The sequence below is a fragment of the Helianthus annuus genome, chromosome 5, assembly GCF_002127325.2.
Source record: "Helianthus annuus cultivar XRQ/B chromosome 5, HanXRQr2.0-SUNRISE, whole genome shotgun sequence".
NCBI lineage: Eukaryota > Viridiplantae > Streptophyta > Magnoliopsida > Asterales > Asteraceae > Helianthus > Helianthus annuus.
This window is the reverse complement of record NC_035437.2, coordinates 130,761,742-130,777,504: the sequence shown is the minus strand read 5'-3', so window position 1 is coordinate 130,777,504 and position 15,763 is coordinate 130,761,742. Positions and strand designations below refer to the sequence as shown.

The following is a 15,763-nucleotide window of genomic DNA, read 5'->3' as shown; positions in this document are numbered from 1 at the left end:
TCACATTAAAGGAGTTTGCAACAACGGGATCAGATGGTTTGAGTGTCTTTCATCCTCGTTTGGCTAATCTCACACAATGATGAACAGATGATGTCAGATAATACTTCATTTGTCGAGAAACCATACTGTCAAGAAACTAACATCTTTTAATACTTCATTGCGTATGTGCTTGTGCTGTAGAAACCGGTGATGAATTTGTGTATCTAAATCAGGTTCTCTGCCTTAGATCGGTCATTCCTTGTGATACATGAACGTTGTATTCTTGTCTTTCAGAATACTCTTCTAGCAGAACCCGACACGTCTTCTATCATGTGACGGACACAGGTGCAAGATAATGGCGAGTTATTTTCAGTTATTTCTGTTGATCCACAAATTCCATTGTTTAAATCAAAATCAGGTTCTCAAAACAAGGATCGTTCTAATAGAATAAAGAGAATAAACCAATTTTTACCATTTTTTACCCATAGTATACGGGCCGTATAACAATATACGACCCGTATACATCGTTCGTATACATTGTATACGATCGGTAGAAAAAATTTTTACCGAGAGTATACGGCCGTATAAACCGTATACGGCCCGTATACATATGGTAAAAAATGGTAAAAACCTCTAGAACATTCTCCGTAACATGAAGAGAAATCAATTGTATTTTTTTAGTTGCTTCTCTTGTTAAGTTTCTGAACCAACCGAAATCCACAAATTCCAACAGTTACTTCGTTTTTACCGTCCGGTTTCCAAACTCTTTCAGTGCACGAAAAGTTTCTTATGAACGATATGTATCAGGAAGCTCAGTATCAACAACTTGTGAGTGGGAATATTGCTATGAAGAATAGTATGGATAAACAATCACCGGTACGGATTTTGGTGTTTTGGTAGGTTGAAAGAGGTGAATGGTCCTTGTTTTTCCATGTATCAACAATCACCGGACGTGTCATGTTCTTCTGCTAGTAGTATGAGTCTGAGTCCATTGTGGTTCGTGAACGTATTGTTGAAATCGTCCATCACTTAAGACCTTCAAAGATTTGTTGAAATCGAAGAAAAGAGTAACTAGCAGAAGACGTGTCGGGTTCTTCCAACAAATTGTGTATGTGCTTGTGCTGTAGAAACCGGTGATGAACTTGTGCTGTAGAAACCGGTGATGAACTTGTGTTGTAGAAACCGGTGATGAACTTGTGCTGTAGAAACCGATGATGAACTTGTGCTGTAGAAACCGGTGATGAACTTGTGCTGTAGAACGTTGGAAACCCGACAAACAGTCTTGACAACTATGACAGCATATTCAATCTTCATTGTTTCATTAAAATTACAACACACAATAAAATGCTTGTAAAATTGCATCAACTCTCCTATATCAACATACTCTTCTCCAGACGCTTAGTTGTTATGAATGACAACTTGAGGGGTCTAGTTAATCTATTACAAGCTACAACACACGATAACTTTACACTTTATATAGTGTGTGATTTGACCGGTTGTATTCAGTTATTTCAGTTGATCCACAAATTCCAACAAATATTTCACTCCAGTAGCTGAAACCAAACGTAGACGGAGATGATAGGCCTGGTAACCGGAAGAGAAAAAACGGCAGTGATTCGTAATGTTTCGAATCATCACAGAAGACGTGTCGGGTTCTTCTGCTAGTAGTATGAGTCTGAGTCCATTGTGGTTCGTGAATGTTTCGAATCATCACAGAAGACGTGTCGGGTTCTTCTGCTAGTAATATGAGTCTGAGTCCATGCGACAGACACAATTCTTGCAACTTAAATCCACAATCAATGTATACAGATGCAAGAGAATGGCGAGTTATTTTCAGTTATTTCTGTTGATCCACAAATTCCATTGTTTAAATTAGAATCAGATTCTCAAGACAAGGATCGTTCTAATAGATTAAAGAGAATAAACTGATTTTTACCATTTTTTACCCATAGTATACGGGCCGTATAACAATATATGACCCGTATACAATCATCGTATACATAGTATACGATCGGTAAAAATATTTTTTACCAGTCGTATACGGCCGTATAAACAGTATACTACCCGTCTACGCATGGTAAAAAATGGTAATAGGTTGTGGTTCAGCCAAAATGACATCTAGCATTACTAACGATTCAAGTAAGTATCTAAAATTTTGAAAATTCAGGTTTACCTTGTTAGTTTCTCAAAACACTAATAAACATCTGCTTCTTGAATCTGAATCAGAATGTTAACTCTTTCACTCATAAACATCTGCTTCCTGAATCTGAATCAGAATGTTAACTCTTTCACTCATCAACATCGAGGGTTGTATCGGAATCAGGCGTTGGAAGGATTGTAGTAGTAGGGCATTGGTACCACTGTGAAAGTTGCATCAGGAAGCTCAACTTTAACGGACCGGTTATTCGACCGAGTAATCAATTGTATTTTTTTAGTTGATTCTCTTGTTAAGTTTTTCTGATCCAACCGAAATCCACAAATTCAAGTCAAGGATCGTTCTAATAGATTAATGAGAATAAACCCTCGTATCTTCATCTTCATCTTCATCTTCAAGAACAATGATGAACAGATGATGTTGGGAATTAAACGCATGTACGTGACAAAACAAGGATCGTTCTAATAGATTAAAGAGAATAAAGCAAGGATATTGTGAATTCGCATAAACATATATTCGTTTCATAACCTCCTGCTATAAATCAACCACAATTGACAAAGAGCCTGTATTAGAAACCATCCTATGTCTTTTACCAACCAAATAGGCAGCAAGGACAGATAATACTTCATTTGTCGAGAAACCATATTGTCAAGAAACTAACATCTTTTACTCATAAACCCTTGAATCCCAACGCTTCTCTAAAAGAGCCTGTATTAGAAACCATCCTATGTCTTTTACCAACCGAAGAGGCAGCAATGACAGATAATACTTCATTTGTCGAGAAACCATATTGTCAAGAAACTAACATCTTTTAATACTTCATTTGTAACCGTAAGGATGATGCAAATTTGTACGTAAAGATCTCTACACAAACTCTTCTACATCTTTTAACCAATTGTCCATCACTTAAGACCTTGAAAGATTTGTTGAAATCGAAGAAAAGATTAACTAGCAGAAGACGTGTAGAGTTCTTCCAACAAACAGTGTATGTGCTTGTGCTGTAGAAACCGGTGATGGATTTGTGTATCTAAATCAGGTTCCATGCCTTAGATCGGTCATTCCTTGTGATACATGAACGTTGTATTCTTGTCTTTCAGAAGAGTTGGTATTGAACCAAGAATACTTCAAACATTCTAAACCCTACTTGGAAACAAAGCAACAAAATCCTTACTCTTCTAGCAGAACCCGACACGTCTTCTATGATGATTCGAAACATTCACGAACCACAATGGACTCAGACTAATACTACTCACCCTCCCCTGAGGAAAAGTTTTCCCGACGACTCAAGACAAAGCAGTTGGTTTGGGTTCATATCAGCGTTGTTTATCACCATGTGTAAGCATTGGGAGCCCGACCACTAGCAGAATCATTGCATTACATCCCCGTTGAAAACAAGTGATTAAAACGCTTCTCCTTACAACTCTCATCAAATGCCTCACCCTTACTTTTTATTACAGTCATACGACACGTTTTTTTGTTTTTCAATCTTTGTTACTTGTTAAAGTTTTATTTTTTTCTACTTTTAGAAAGATTTGACCACCTAACGACTGTAAAATGTCTCGTGTAATTGACACCTTAAATCCATTAAATACTTTGGGTAAAATCTAATTTTCTTTTCATACGGGCCCTATACAGTTATACGGCCCATATACATTGTTCGTATCCATTATATACGACCAGCCAAATTCTTTACACATGGTGTATACGGGCCGTATACAGTTATACGGCCCGTATAGAATGAAAAAAACTGACAAAGTCTGAAGGCACAGACTTTGTTAGCTTTATTTTATTATATACGGGCCGTATAACTGTATACGGCACGTATACACCATGTGTAAATAAGTTTTTGCCATGTATTAATATTAGGACCCATAATAAAACATCCAGATTTGATTAAAATAATCGGGTATTAGTATAAGCAACCGCTAAACAAATAGATCCTGGCATGTCTTTCACAATTATCCAAATTAAGGGGCAAAATAGCTAAAAACGATGACTCTCAGAATCAAACAAAGATGAAAATTAAAAGCGTGAATTATAATAAAAAAACCTAATGGTGGAAGTGTGAAACTGACCATGGAAGCGGTAGCTGGTGTAATTCAGGGCGCCGGTGGTGCGGAAATTGCGGAAGATGTGAGGAAATAGCAGAGACTGAAAATCAAAATGATCATTGCTCTGCTTTTTATGTAAGTGGGTTTGGATTTGTGGTTGAGATGAGAACATGGAAATTTCGTTATAAAGGCTATGAAATTTCGTTAAACGAAGTAAATAACCGTTCGTTTGACTTCTGGAAGTTGTTTTACGTTCATTCCATTCATTCGTTCATTCCATTATCTCGACCATTCCATTCATTCGTTCATTCCATTACCCCATATCAAACAGACCCTAGGTGTTTACCCCGTGTGTGTTGGCTATGCCATTTTTTACATGTGTTTTGCCCTTTTTTACTAATTTCTTTTACCAATGTTTTTCCCTTTTTTACTAACAACATTTAAATCCTAAAAGTCGGTAGGCAGTCCCTAGTTGATCAATGGGGGGAGTTGGGTGTACCCAGTGATCAACGGGGGAGTTGGGTATACCCAGTAAGTACTCAGACATGGTAAATATAAAGAAAATTAATTATTGGATATTATATACATGTCAAAATAAGTATAATTCAAGTCAAAATAAGCATAATATAAATGCCAACAAACGAGGTTGACCGGCTAGTCCCGACTTGACCAACTACTCTCTGAAAAGTCAACAAATGAGGTTGACCGACTAGGCCGACCATGCTCGACTAGTCCCGACTAGACCAACTACTCTCTAAAAAGTTAACAAACGAGGTTGACCGACTAGGCCGACTATGCCCGACTAGACCGACTACTCTCCGATGTTGACCGAGTTTGACCGCCGGCGACTAATTGAGCCCACCTAGGAGAAGTCGCCTCGGAGGGGTTCCAAGGACCGAGTACTCGCCGGGTACAAAGCCTATGAATCCGACTTTTACAACACTAAATTAAATTATAACGATAAACGTGGTCGTTGTTCTCCGTGCAATGCGGAAGGAGTTTGGACATTATCGGTTTGAGTGGTTGAAAACTATCAAAGCAAACATCGATACCATTTTTGATAATGACAAAATTGCCGCAATGATGTTCGCTCATTGTTGTTTGGGTTTGTCACAGTACCGTAACGGTAACGCCACGCGGCGCGGAAGATGGTGGTGGGTTGTGGGTGGGTTCCACAAAGGTTGGAAGAGATTTTGTAATATAATTTATATTCTTATAATGATATAATAATATTTTTTATTAGTGAGGGCATTACAGTCATTTCACACTCACTTAACTAAAAAAACTAATTCTCATTCGTGTCAGGGACTATCCGGGAACGAAATTGCGAAAGTTGGGGACTATAGCTGTAATTTTAGAAAAATAGGGATTAAAGATGAAAAAGAGCAAACTACAGGGACTATCTGGGCATTTTTCTCTTAAAAAAAATAATTTCCCTCTTTACATTTTCCCCAAATACATCTGGTTCCCTCCAAGATTTTTCCACCTAAACCAAATCCCGCTTCAATTCCATTTTCCCCCAAATTCGCTACCTTCACCCGTTCTAGTGTTCTTCTATCTCTATCACTGTGTTCTAGAGTCTCACTTAAATAGAGAAGAGAATGGAATTGGAAAGAAAGAGGATAGCAATCATGTTCCAGAGATTTTTATATGAGGAGAAAGGGGGAGAGGAGAAGAGAATGAGGTGGTTTTTTGTTTCTTATATATTTCTTCCCAAATCGGAATGATTCTCAGAGAAAAGAAGAGGTAAACATCACGTTCCTAATTTTCTTCCAATTTTACCCTCGTAAGAAATATGGCGGGTATATCTCCCACATCCCGCCAAATCATCAATCCACCTTCCATCATCTATCCCTCAATTGAAAAACTATCGATCATTGTTTCTGTACCTGCTCTCCTCAGCAATCAGCAGTTCATCTTCCAGGTAAGATCACGTTCCTATTTCACATCCAATTTTGAGCGGCCAATCTCCTTTGCGTGGTCTTTTTATCTAAAATTTTGATTAAATTAATGTGTCCACTTAGGGTTTTGGCTTCTTGAGTTGTTTATGTTTGATTAAATTAGATTGCTTTGATTGTTTATAGCTAAAACTTTAAAGCATAGGCCTGAATTTGCCGTTTGAGAACTGTATGTATGTATGTATGTATGTATGTATGTATGTATGTATGTATGTATGTATGTATGTATGTATGTATGTATGTATGTATGTATGTATGTATGTATGTATGTATGTATGTATGTATGTATGTATGTATGTATGTATGTATGTATGTATGTATGTATGTATGTATGTATGTATGTATGTATGTATGTATGTATGTATGTATGTATGTATGTATGTATGTATGTATGTATGTATGTATGTATGTATGTATGTATGTATGTATGTATGTATGTATGTATGTATGTATGAAGGAGGCCTGACCCTGCACTTAGTTCAGTTTCAGTTTCGTTTCTATGTAAAATTTGAGATAATTAATTGAAGAACTGCTCGTTATAAATTTATAATTATAATATTCGGCTATTTTGATAAAAAAAATGAGATGGTGTATGTATCCGGAAAGTTCTCTTTCAGATTCCTTTGAATATTGCTCTGTTACTGATTGAGGTTATAGTTATCTGATCTGATCACCTTTACTGTCATGTTATCTAATTAGTTTAGACAAAAAATGAGATCGTGTATGTATCTGGTTAGTTCTCTTTGAGTTTTGTTTAGCAATTCCCCTGTTAATGATTGAAGTTATCTGATCTTATCATCTTTATTGTCACCATATCTACTTAGTTATAGTCAAGTGTTAAATGTTTTGACTTTAAGTTGAGTCAGATCTGACCTAATACGCTAATAGTTGGTTTAGGTCGTATTTTGTTGACTTGAATACCACAAAATTGAATTCTCCTCAACCCTAGTTTCTAGTTTACTCTTATTTGATTTACTAACTCTAATAGACACAAGCATTAATTAAAAAACATGTCAGTGCACCCTACAATAATTTTACAGAACAAGAACGTAAAGTTTTAACTAACAATTTTCTAATCTAATAACAATTTTCAACAGCAAGTTTACAATGGATAATCAGATACGCGAGGCAGCTGAACTTGTGCGAGCTAGACAATTGCAAGCAGCTAACCTGATTTGCTTTCTGGTGGCTTTCGTTGCACTACGTAGATTGTTAACCAGAAGTCGTGCTAATTTACCTACTAATGATGAAATTTTACAACGACGATATGTGCGAGAAGAGATGTTACACGACCTTTTAAACGGCGGTAAATGTCGTGAGCTTATCCGCATGAGTGAGAAAGCTTTTATGACATTGTGCAATATTTTAAAGCGTGATGGTGGACTTCGAGCTACTCAACGCATGTCTGTTGAAGAGCATGTTGCCACATTTTTGCATATTGTAGGCAATGATTTGAGAAATCGGTTTACCTCGTGGCTATACCGTCGTTCTGGGTCAACAACTAGTCGGTGCTTCCATAGAGTTTTGCGAGCGATTATATCACTAGAAGGTCGTTATATTCAACAACCTAAAGGTGATATTGTCCCAAAAGAAATTCAAGAAAAAAAGAGATTTTATCCTTTTTTTAAGGACTGTATCGGTGCAATTGATGGAACACATGTTCGCGTCAAAGTACCTAATAAGGATGCCCCTAGATATCGTGGTCGTAAGGGATACCCGACAACAAATGTATTGGCTGCTTGTACATTTGATTTAAAGTTTACGTATGTGCTAACTGGATGGGAGGGTACAACATCAGACTCAAGAATTATAAAGAATGCGCTTACTAGAGATGATAAATTAGTAATTCCAACTGGTAATTTGTTCTACCAAATTCTCTTAAAATGTTTAATAATGTATTCTAATACTAATTACAAGTTGTTTATAGGTAGATATTGTTTAGTAGACGCGGGTTTACCTCACACGAGTACCCTAATGGCACCATATAGAGGTGTTAGGTATCATTTGAAAGAATACTCCACGCGTGCCCCTGAGAATGCAAAGGAGTTGTTTAACCTTCGTCATGCATCATTACGCAACACAATTGAACGAGCATTTGGTGTCCTAAAAAAGAGGTTTCCTATTATTAGAAGTACAGCGGAACCATTTTACTCGTGCGAAACACAGTCTAGCATCTTTTTGGCATGTTGTATTTTACACAACTTTTTACTAGAGGAAGACCGTTACAAGGATCTTGAAGATGAGGTCATACAAGAGGTGTTAGATGGACCACAAGAGGAAGAAAGTCAAATTACAAGAGATATACGTGAGGGTAGTACGAGATCTGAACAACTAAGGAACTCAATTGCAAATGAAATGTGGACTAACTATTTGACTTATCCAAACAATGAAATAGATATGTCAAAGTAGTTTTAGAATAGTACATTATAGTATTTCATTTCGATTTTGTATTGACTGTTATGGTTTCAATGAATTGGTGACTTTGTTCTTTTTTATTAGCATGTGCGTATAGTAATTTTATTTAACATAAGCAACCATTTACATAAGTACACATTTGAATTTATTTATGTATTACCATGTAGAAAGTTATCATGAGCAAACACGAAGCCACCGGAAAGAAGGAACAAATAAAGTGGACGGAAAGTATGGATAATATATTCATACAATCCATGATAGCGCAACAGGATAATGGCAATACGATTAATGGCAGTTTTACTTCACAAGCATACAACAATATGATTGAGGAGCTGAACACAAAGCTTCAAATTGAATTGACCAAAAAACATTTGAAGAATCGTTTAAAAACATTGAAAGAGCATTTTTCCCAATGGTACGACATGTTTCGTGGAACGTCCTTGAGTGGATTCTCATGGAATTCAGAAACTCAATTAATTGAAGCCGAGGATGAAGTCTGGGATAAATTAATAGAAGTAAGTTTTTTTTTTTAATTATTTACTTGAATATTTACAATATTGTTTATAATACTCATTAGCTTAATTTTGTTAAATAGTCAAAGCCTGATGCTGCGGCATTGAAGACAAAGAAAGTCTCAAACTTCAATGAAATGCTACAACTATTTGCAAAAGATAGGGCAACCGGTGCACAAGCTGAAACAGCCAAAGAACGAAATGCCCGACTGAAAGAAAATGACAGCATTAACATAGAAACAGTTCCAGAAGTTAATGACTTCTGCGTTGCTAATGATGTAGTTCTGGAGAGCCAATGCAATACTGATGATGATATTCAAGTGCTACATCCTACGTCTTCTCGTGCAAAGAAATGTAAGAGTAGAAAAAGAAAAGTTGAACAACAAGATGAAGATTTAACCTCTATTATTATGAATGGCGTTAGCGGTGTGGCTAATGCTATTTTAGAAGGCAATAAAATACTTGAAAGAGCTTATCATCGCGAGTACACAGGTGAAGAAATTTATAATGCACTGGAGCCATTGGGTTTGGATTCCCATGAAATACGTGGAGCTTTAAATTACTTGGCAACCAACCAAGCAAAAGCAAGGATGCTATTTAGTTGTCCTCCTCTGATACGGTTGGGTTTACTAAGAGATATGATGGGTTCCGGTAACTAAGCGAGTTTAGGATGCTTTTGTCTGGTAGAAGTGCTACATCCTTTTTTAGTAACTTTTATTTCTTTGTTGGGTATTTTATTATTGCTTATGGGTCTTGGGATTGTTTATGATGTTTAATTACATTAGGTCTGGGATTGTTTATGACTCTAAATTACATCAGTCTTGGGTCTGTTCTTTTTTTTTTTTTTTTTACTATCGGTCTGTTTTTTTTACTAATCCGACTTTTACAACACTAAATTAAATTATAACGATAAATGTGGTCGCTGTTCTCCGTGCAATGCGGAAGGAGTTTGGACATTATCGGTTTGAGTGGTTGAAAACTATCAAAGCAAACATCGATACCGTTTTTGATAATGACAAAATTGCCGCAATGATGTTCGCTCATTGCTGTTTGGGTTTGTCCCAGTATCGTAACGGTAACGCCACGTGGCGCGGGAAGATGGTGGTGGGTTGTGGGTGGGTCCCACAAAGGTTGGAAGAGATTTTGTAATATAATTTATATTCTTATAATGATATAATAATATTTTTTTATTAGTGAGGGTATTACAGTCATTTCACACTCACTTAACTGAGAAAACTAACTCTCATTCGTGTCAGGGACTATCCGAGAACGAAATTGCAAAAGTTGAGGACTATAGCTGTAATTTTAGAAAATTAGAGACTAAAGATGAAAAAAGAGGAAACTACAGGACTATCCGAGCTTTTTTTTTCTCTTAAAAAAAATTAATTTCCCTCTTTACATTTTCCCCACATGCATCTGGTTCCCTCCAAGATTTTTCCACCTAAACCAAATCCGGCTTCAATTCCATTTTCCCCCAAATTCGCTACCTTCACCCTTTCTAGTGTTCTTCTATCTCTATATCTTCCCCTCCATATCAGTATAAACCTAGAATTCACGCTTTTATTTGTTGCTTTTCCTCTTTTGTTCTCTCGCTCCTCCTTTCTAACCGGCGAAACTGGCGATGTTAATAAACACCGGCGACCCTCGTTCTACAAATCTATCGGCGAAACTGCATCAGCTATGTTCTTGACAATCATCGAAGTCCCTCCTTCCAGTGCAAAATATTTGTTAGGCTACAAGTAATTGTGAGTTATTGATTTATTTTTTGCATTAAATTTTTTGCTACTCTTAGTAAAATTGCCCTAATTTGAGTTTTTGGGAAAAAAAAAAAAATTGATGGCATGGAGTGCCAGATAGGGTGTGATCTGGTGGTTTTCGTTGCAATTCTAGTTGGGCATGGAAGATCTAATCTTTAGTTGATTCGTATAGCCAAACTAAACTATTGTCGGGTATCACTTCATTTTCTCCCAACTTTTATTTTTAACATTTTGTGTTTGGTATTTTTGTTTCGTGTCTTGAAGTATTGATGTGAATTTCATTGATAGGCTAGATTTAGGTTGTTAGGGTTTATGACTTTGTTTACGACACTGGGTTAAGGTTTCTGTATTTTGGTCGCTGAAAAGTTAAGACTTGATTATTCGATTTAATTTAAGTTATTAATCTGTTTTTCTGACCATTAGGCTATTTGACCCGAAACTTTCTGGCTTTACATGTTTGACTAGGTAAACATATAAAACAAATCAACTCGTATTTAGTCCGTTGAACATGATGTTTGGGTTGAGATAACTGAATAAGAATTCTGAGGCAACTTGAAAGAACATAGCTTACACTACTAACAATCCATTTGCCAGTAAGTTCATAAGATACAGACCTATGTTGAAAAGCAAAAATCCAAAAAACAAAAAAAAAAAAAAGAGATGTCTAAATTATGTAAAAGTTGGAACTCATTACCTGGTTTCAGATGGGTGTGGGGGCAATTTAAAAAAAAAAACAATAAAAAAGCCCCAAACAAGATTCGAACTTGTTATGTCAGCTCTAGAAGGGGACAACTTACTCATTGCGCCATTCATCAATTTTCCTAATGGGTTCATCCCCAAATGTTATTTATGGGTGCATCCCTTATTATTTAATAGCATTTCTATTAACAATTTAAAACCGAGAGGGTTCATGTGAACCCATTGAACCCAGCCTAGATCCGCCCCTGCAGAAGATACACCAAACAAATATGGCATATGAGTGTATCATAAACTTGCATTAGTTATTCTTTGTTATATTCCACGATAATTCAGTTTGGATAAAAGTAATTTCTTCCATCTCTTAAGTATTAATGCTTTTATTAGTAGATAAAAAGATGTGAAATCCAAGTATGCCTTCCACCATAGTTGTCAATAGCGAGCGTAGCGATCGCTATATAGCATATAGGTCTAGGCTCGCTATTAGGGTTGTAGCGATAGATAGCGACAATTTATTTTATTTTTTTGTTTTTTTTAAATATAATAACTATTAAATATAGCGAGATTTTAGGTTTTTGTTAAATATACATGTAAAATAGCATATATACCAGAGTATTTTGATATAATGTACATATTACTTTTTAATTTTTTTTCTAGTGTATTGCTATTTATAAATAGCTACCTGCTATTTATCGCTATTCGTTATGTAGCATATAGACTTTATTACTATTTGTCATTATTCGCCATTAACAATTATGCCTTCCACAAAAAAGACTTGAAAAGGATCCCTTAGAAACAATTGCTGAGCTTATCGAGTCTTATCATGAGTTCATGCCTGTTTGCAGTCACCGAAAACTGTCATCTGAGCATAGTTTAGACTTTTAGTACTCGATTGGAGGCTAACAAGACAGATTCAGATTACGTCAAATCAATTATCTATGAAAAATTGCGAGTTGTAAGTTCTTATCTTGTATTTATGCTTCTAGTTCAACGTTTTTGATAAGACCTTGAAATTGAAAGATAAAATTGATAGAATAATCCAATCCGAGAAGGATTAGATCTCCGATTACAAAGGTATAAAAACCTTAATTTTTTATAAATAAACATCCACACCATCAGCCTAAATCTCTAAGGACTTATAAAAACAAAAGGTAAAACTGTCCCATGATTTACTCCTCTATTTCTGGTAACTAAATAATTGAGGTTGACCCGAGTTGACCCATGACTCAAAATATGAATCTGCTCCATAACTGTGTCGGGTTTGACCCAATTAATTCTGCGGGTTAACCAGGATTGTATCAGTTTTTTTCAAACACCCTACTTTTTCGGTCTTTTGGTTATCACACAAGGTACATTTTAGCCTACAAAATGATCTTAATATTGAATTTGTTCAATACATAACAATTAGAACATAATTTCAGATTTTGCAGCAAATATTATTTATCAAGTTCTATATCTTTGGTTCACTACTTTTAGTCAAGTTCAATATATATTACAACAATAGATGAGACCTGGCAACTATGTAGAAACTCACGTTGAAAGCACAAAAGAAACTGGGAGAGTAAGTCAAAAGAAAAAATGTGGGTGCGTGTTAGAGTGTAGTGCCGACGAAGATGAGAAACAAAGAAAGAGTGGAATCTGGTAAACACCATATTGAGACTCAAAACTCAACCATCATTCTAGATTTGTCAACAAGATTTGGTGAGCATCATTTTTATCTTTTTGTGCAAATTTTAATGTCAGGGAAGCAAACCAATTGGAATCACTCTCTAGGCAGTTACTTTTAGTAAATACATTTTGTCGTCTTCTTCATTTAGTTGTATCAATGGGATTTGGTGTTCTACGGCCTACTTTAGGAGGTGTAACTTTGAAGGTGTTGCTTCTTCCTGAGTTGAGTAATCTGCATAATTATTATGAAGTCTGACATGGTCGTATTAGGGGACACTAGTGATAGAATTCCATCACTCACAATATCCAATCATGTTCCGCCATGTCAGCAACCATTTTTCCATCACTCACAACCATTTTTAGTGGCGGTGGTCATCACTCACCACCACATCCAACAATTTCCCCACAACCAACAGCTACCCTCACAACTAACAACTATCACGCCGTGAAAAAAATCACAGAATCGGGTTTACGTTGAACTATCACGCGTGGAACTTGGAGTGGCGGTGGGAATCTTCTTTTTTCCACGCGTTATTTTTGTGTATCACGGTGGTATAACGCACCACCCCCACCTCTCTTATTCTGCAAATTTCGACTCGGATATGTAGAAGCATGTGCAAACTTGAACTATAAAGAAAGTTTACTAACGTTTTAGCTTTATCAGTATTGGTTTTTGTTGCTTGGATTGGTTACAAGGTACTCTGCCTTCATATGCATTCAAGTGATTATATTTATGGTAACTCATGTTCTTTCTTTTGCTTCTTCACTAGCTACTAAGTATTTAACTTTAAAACTTTTTATTCAGTTGTACTTCAACGCAAGTGATTCCTTGAGTGAACCATGGAAACGATCTTGAGTTGTGACATGCCTTCTCTGGTCTCATACCTGGTAATATTTTAATTCTTTGCCATTTATACATCTTAACTAGAATTAAGACCCGCCGCAATGCGGCGGGGATTCTTTAGTGATAACTAAGTCGATTTAGTGCGCGCACGTTATGTTGAACCTATCAAACAGGAAAAAATAGACGATGTAAAAACGTTCACCTGCAAAATTTAGAACGAAACGTAAAAACGTTAAACCAAAGACGCACGTGGTGGTGTGTTAAGTCACAAAATTTAGAACGAATGATAAAGCTAAAAATTTGCGGAAAATGAAAAATATAAAGGACCAAAGTTGAAAGTAAAAAAAGTTGTGAGGATAAATTGCAACAGATAAAAGTTGTGTTAAAAGTAAAAAAAAAACAAATAGTTTTGGGTTAAAAGTAATTATAAAATACTTTTGGGTGAAAAGTAAAAAAATCAATTTTTTTTTGGAAAACCCCCAAAGCCATGGTTACAGCAACCATATGCATAACCATTTTTTCTTTGAAAAACCCCCAAAGCCAATATTACAACACATAAGTAAAAAAAATCAAAGTGGTTAAATCGCAAAAGATGGAAACTTTTGAATTAGAAGTGAAAAAATCAAATTAATCAAAGGGGTTAAATTACCAAAGATTAAAAAATTAAACTTAAATTGTCAAAGATTAAAACTTTAGGGTTAAAAAAGAAACAATAATTAAAATTTTAAATTTAAATTGCCAAATATTAAAACTTTAGGGTAAATTGTCAAAGATTAAAACCTTAGGGTTTAAAAGGAAACAAAAATTAAAACTTTAAACTTAAATTGTCAAAAAATTAAAAGTTTAGAGTTAGAAAGGAAAATTTCAATTTTTTTTTAAAGTCTCCCAAAGCTAAAGATACAAGATATATATGCACATATAAGTTGCTTCTTTATAAGGTTTTAATTTTAATATGCATTCTCATAAAAGGATTTTAAATAAATATTTAATATGTATTACCTACCTTTTATTTTTGTCCTCAGATGGAACAATGCCACTGATCCTTCATTTGTAAACTTTTGAGTCCTAGTTGACTCTTTGTAAAACAGATTGATGGAGAATTTCAAAATATTGAAATTTTTGTAAAAAATATTTTTACTGTTTGCAGATATTCGTACTCAGAGGAGGTTGAGGATATACACCCAGTGGAATCAAAGTATCAGGAGTATTGTTGAGAAAAAACTAGCAATTATAGCAGATTATGTGTTCGAGGTCACTAAAGAGGACGAAGGAGAATGATGCAACTACAATTAGTTATCAGTGTGTAAATATTTAGAGGTTGGAACATGTTACTTGTTACACAATATGTTTTGGATTGAACTTACAATTGAGGATATAATCTAATGATTTCTTCATTTACAATAATCTAAGACCAAAGGGTATGGTGCGGATGGTCTTCAAAGGAACCATCCGTCACGTAGGCGTCAAGTAAGCAAAGATGGAGGATCATCCCCTTGGGGACTACCCAAAGGTGTGGTGGATGGTTCTCTCCTATTTTTTTATTATTATTTTTTAATTTAATTAATTAATAAAAACAAAAATAAAAAACTTACATTTAAATAAAAACTTAAAGTTACATTTAAATAAAACCTAAAAAAACAACCTAAAGTTACATTTAAATAAAAAAAAAACACACTTAAAAAAAACCTAAAAAAATCTACACTCCCCCACTCCATTTTTTCCTAATTT

The 15,763-nt window shown here is 35.3% G+C and overlaps 1 protein-coding gene and 1 long non-coding RNA gene across 10 annotated transcripts; both read left to right on the top strand.

Moving 5' to 3' along the window:
• Nucleotides 1-8,734: 8,734 nt before the first annotated feature.
• LOC110943617 (uncharacterized protein At2g29880-like) lies at nucleotides 8,735-9,815 on the top strand. The gene is made up of 2 exons (XM_022185355.2): nucleotides 8,735-9,073; nucleotides 9,154-9,815. Exons 1-2 carry the CDS (start codon nucleotides 8,735-8,737, stop codon nucleotides 9,727-9,729), a joined length of 915 nt encoding a protein of 304 aa, XP_022041047.1. The 3' UTR covers nucleotides 9,730-9,815.
• Nucleotides 9,816-10,486: 671 nt separating this feature from the next.
• Nucleotides 10,487-15,444, top strand: LOC110941311. 9 transcript variants are annotated; one of them, XR_004893245.1, is made up of 5 exons: nucleotides 10,487-10,815; nucleotides 10,924-11,019; nucleotides 12,369-13,927; nucleotides 13,997-14,079; nucleotides 15,183-15,444. It is a non-coding gene; the product is annotated as an uncharacterized LOC110941311 (long non-coding RNA). The 9 variants fall into 9 exon arrangements; XR_004893246.1 differs by having other exon boundaries at nucleotides 10,918-11,019; XR_004893247.1 differs by lacking the exon at nucleotides 10,487-10,815 and having other exon boundaries at nucleotides 10,822-11,019; nucleotides 12,369-12,478; nucleotides 12,945-13,927.
• The last annotated feature ends 319 nt before the right edge of the window (nucleotides 15,445-15,763 follow it).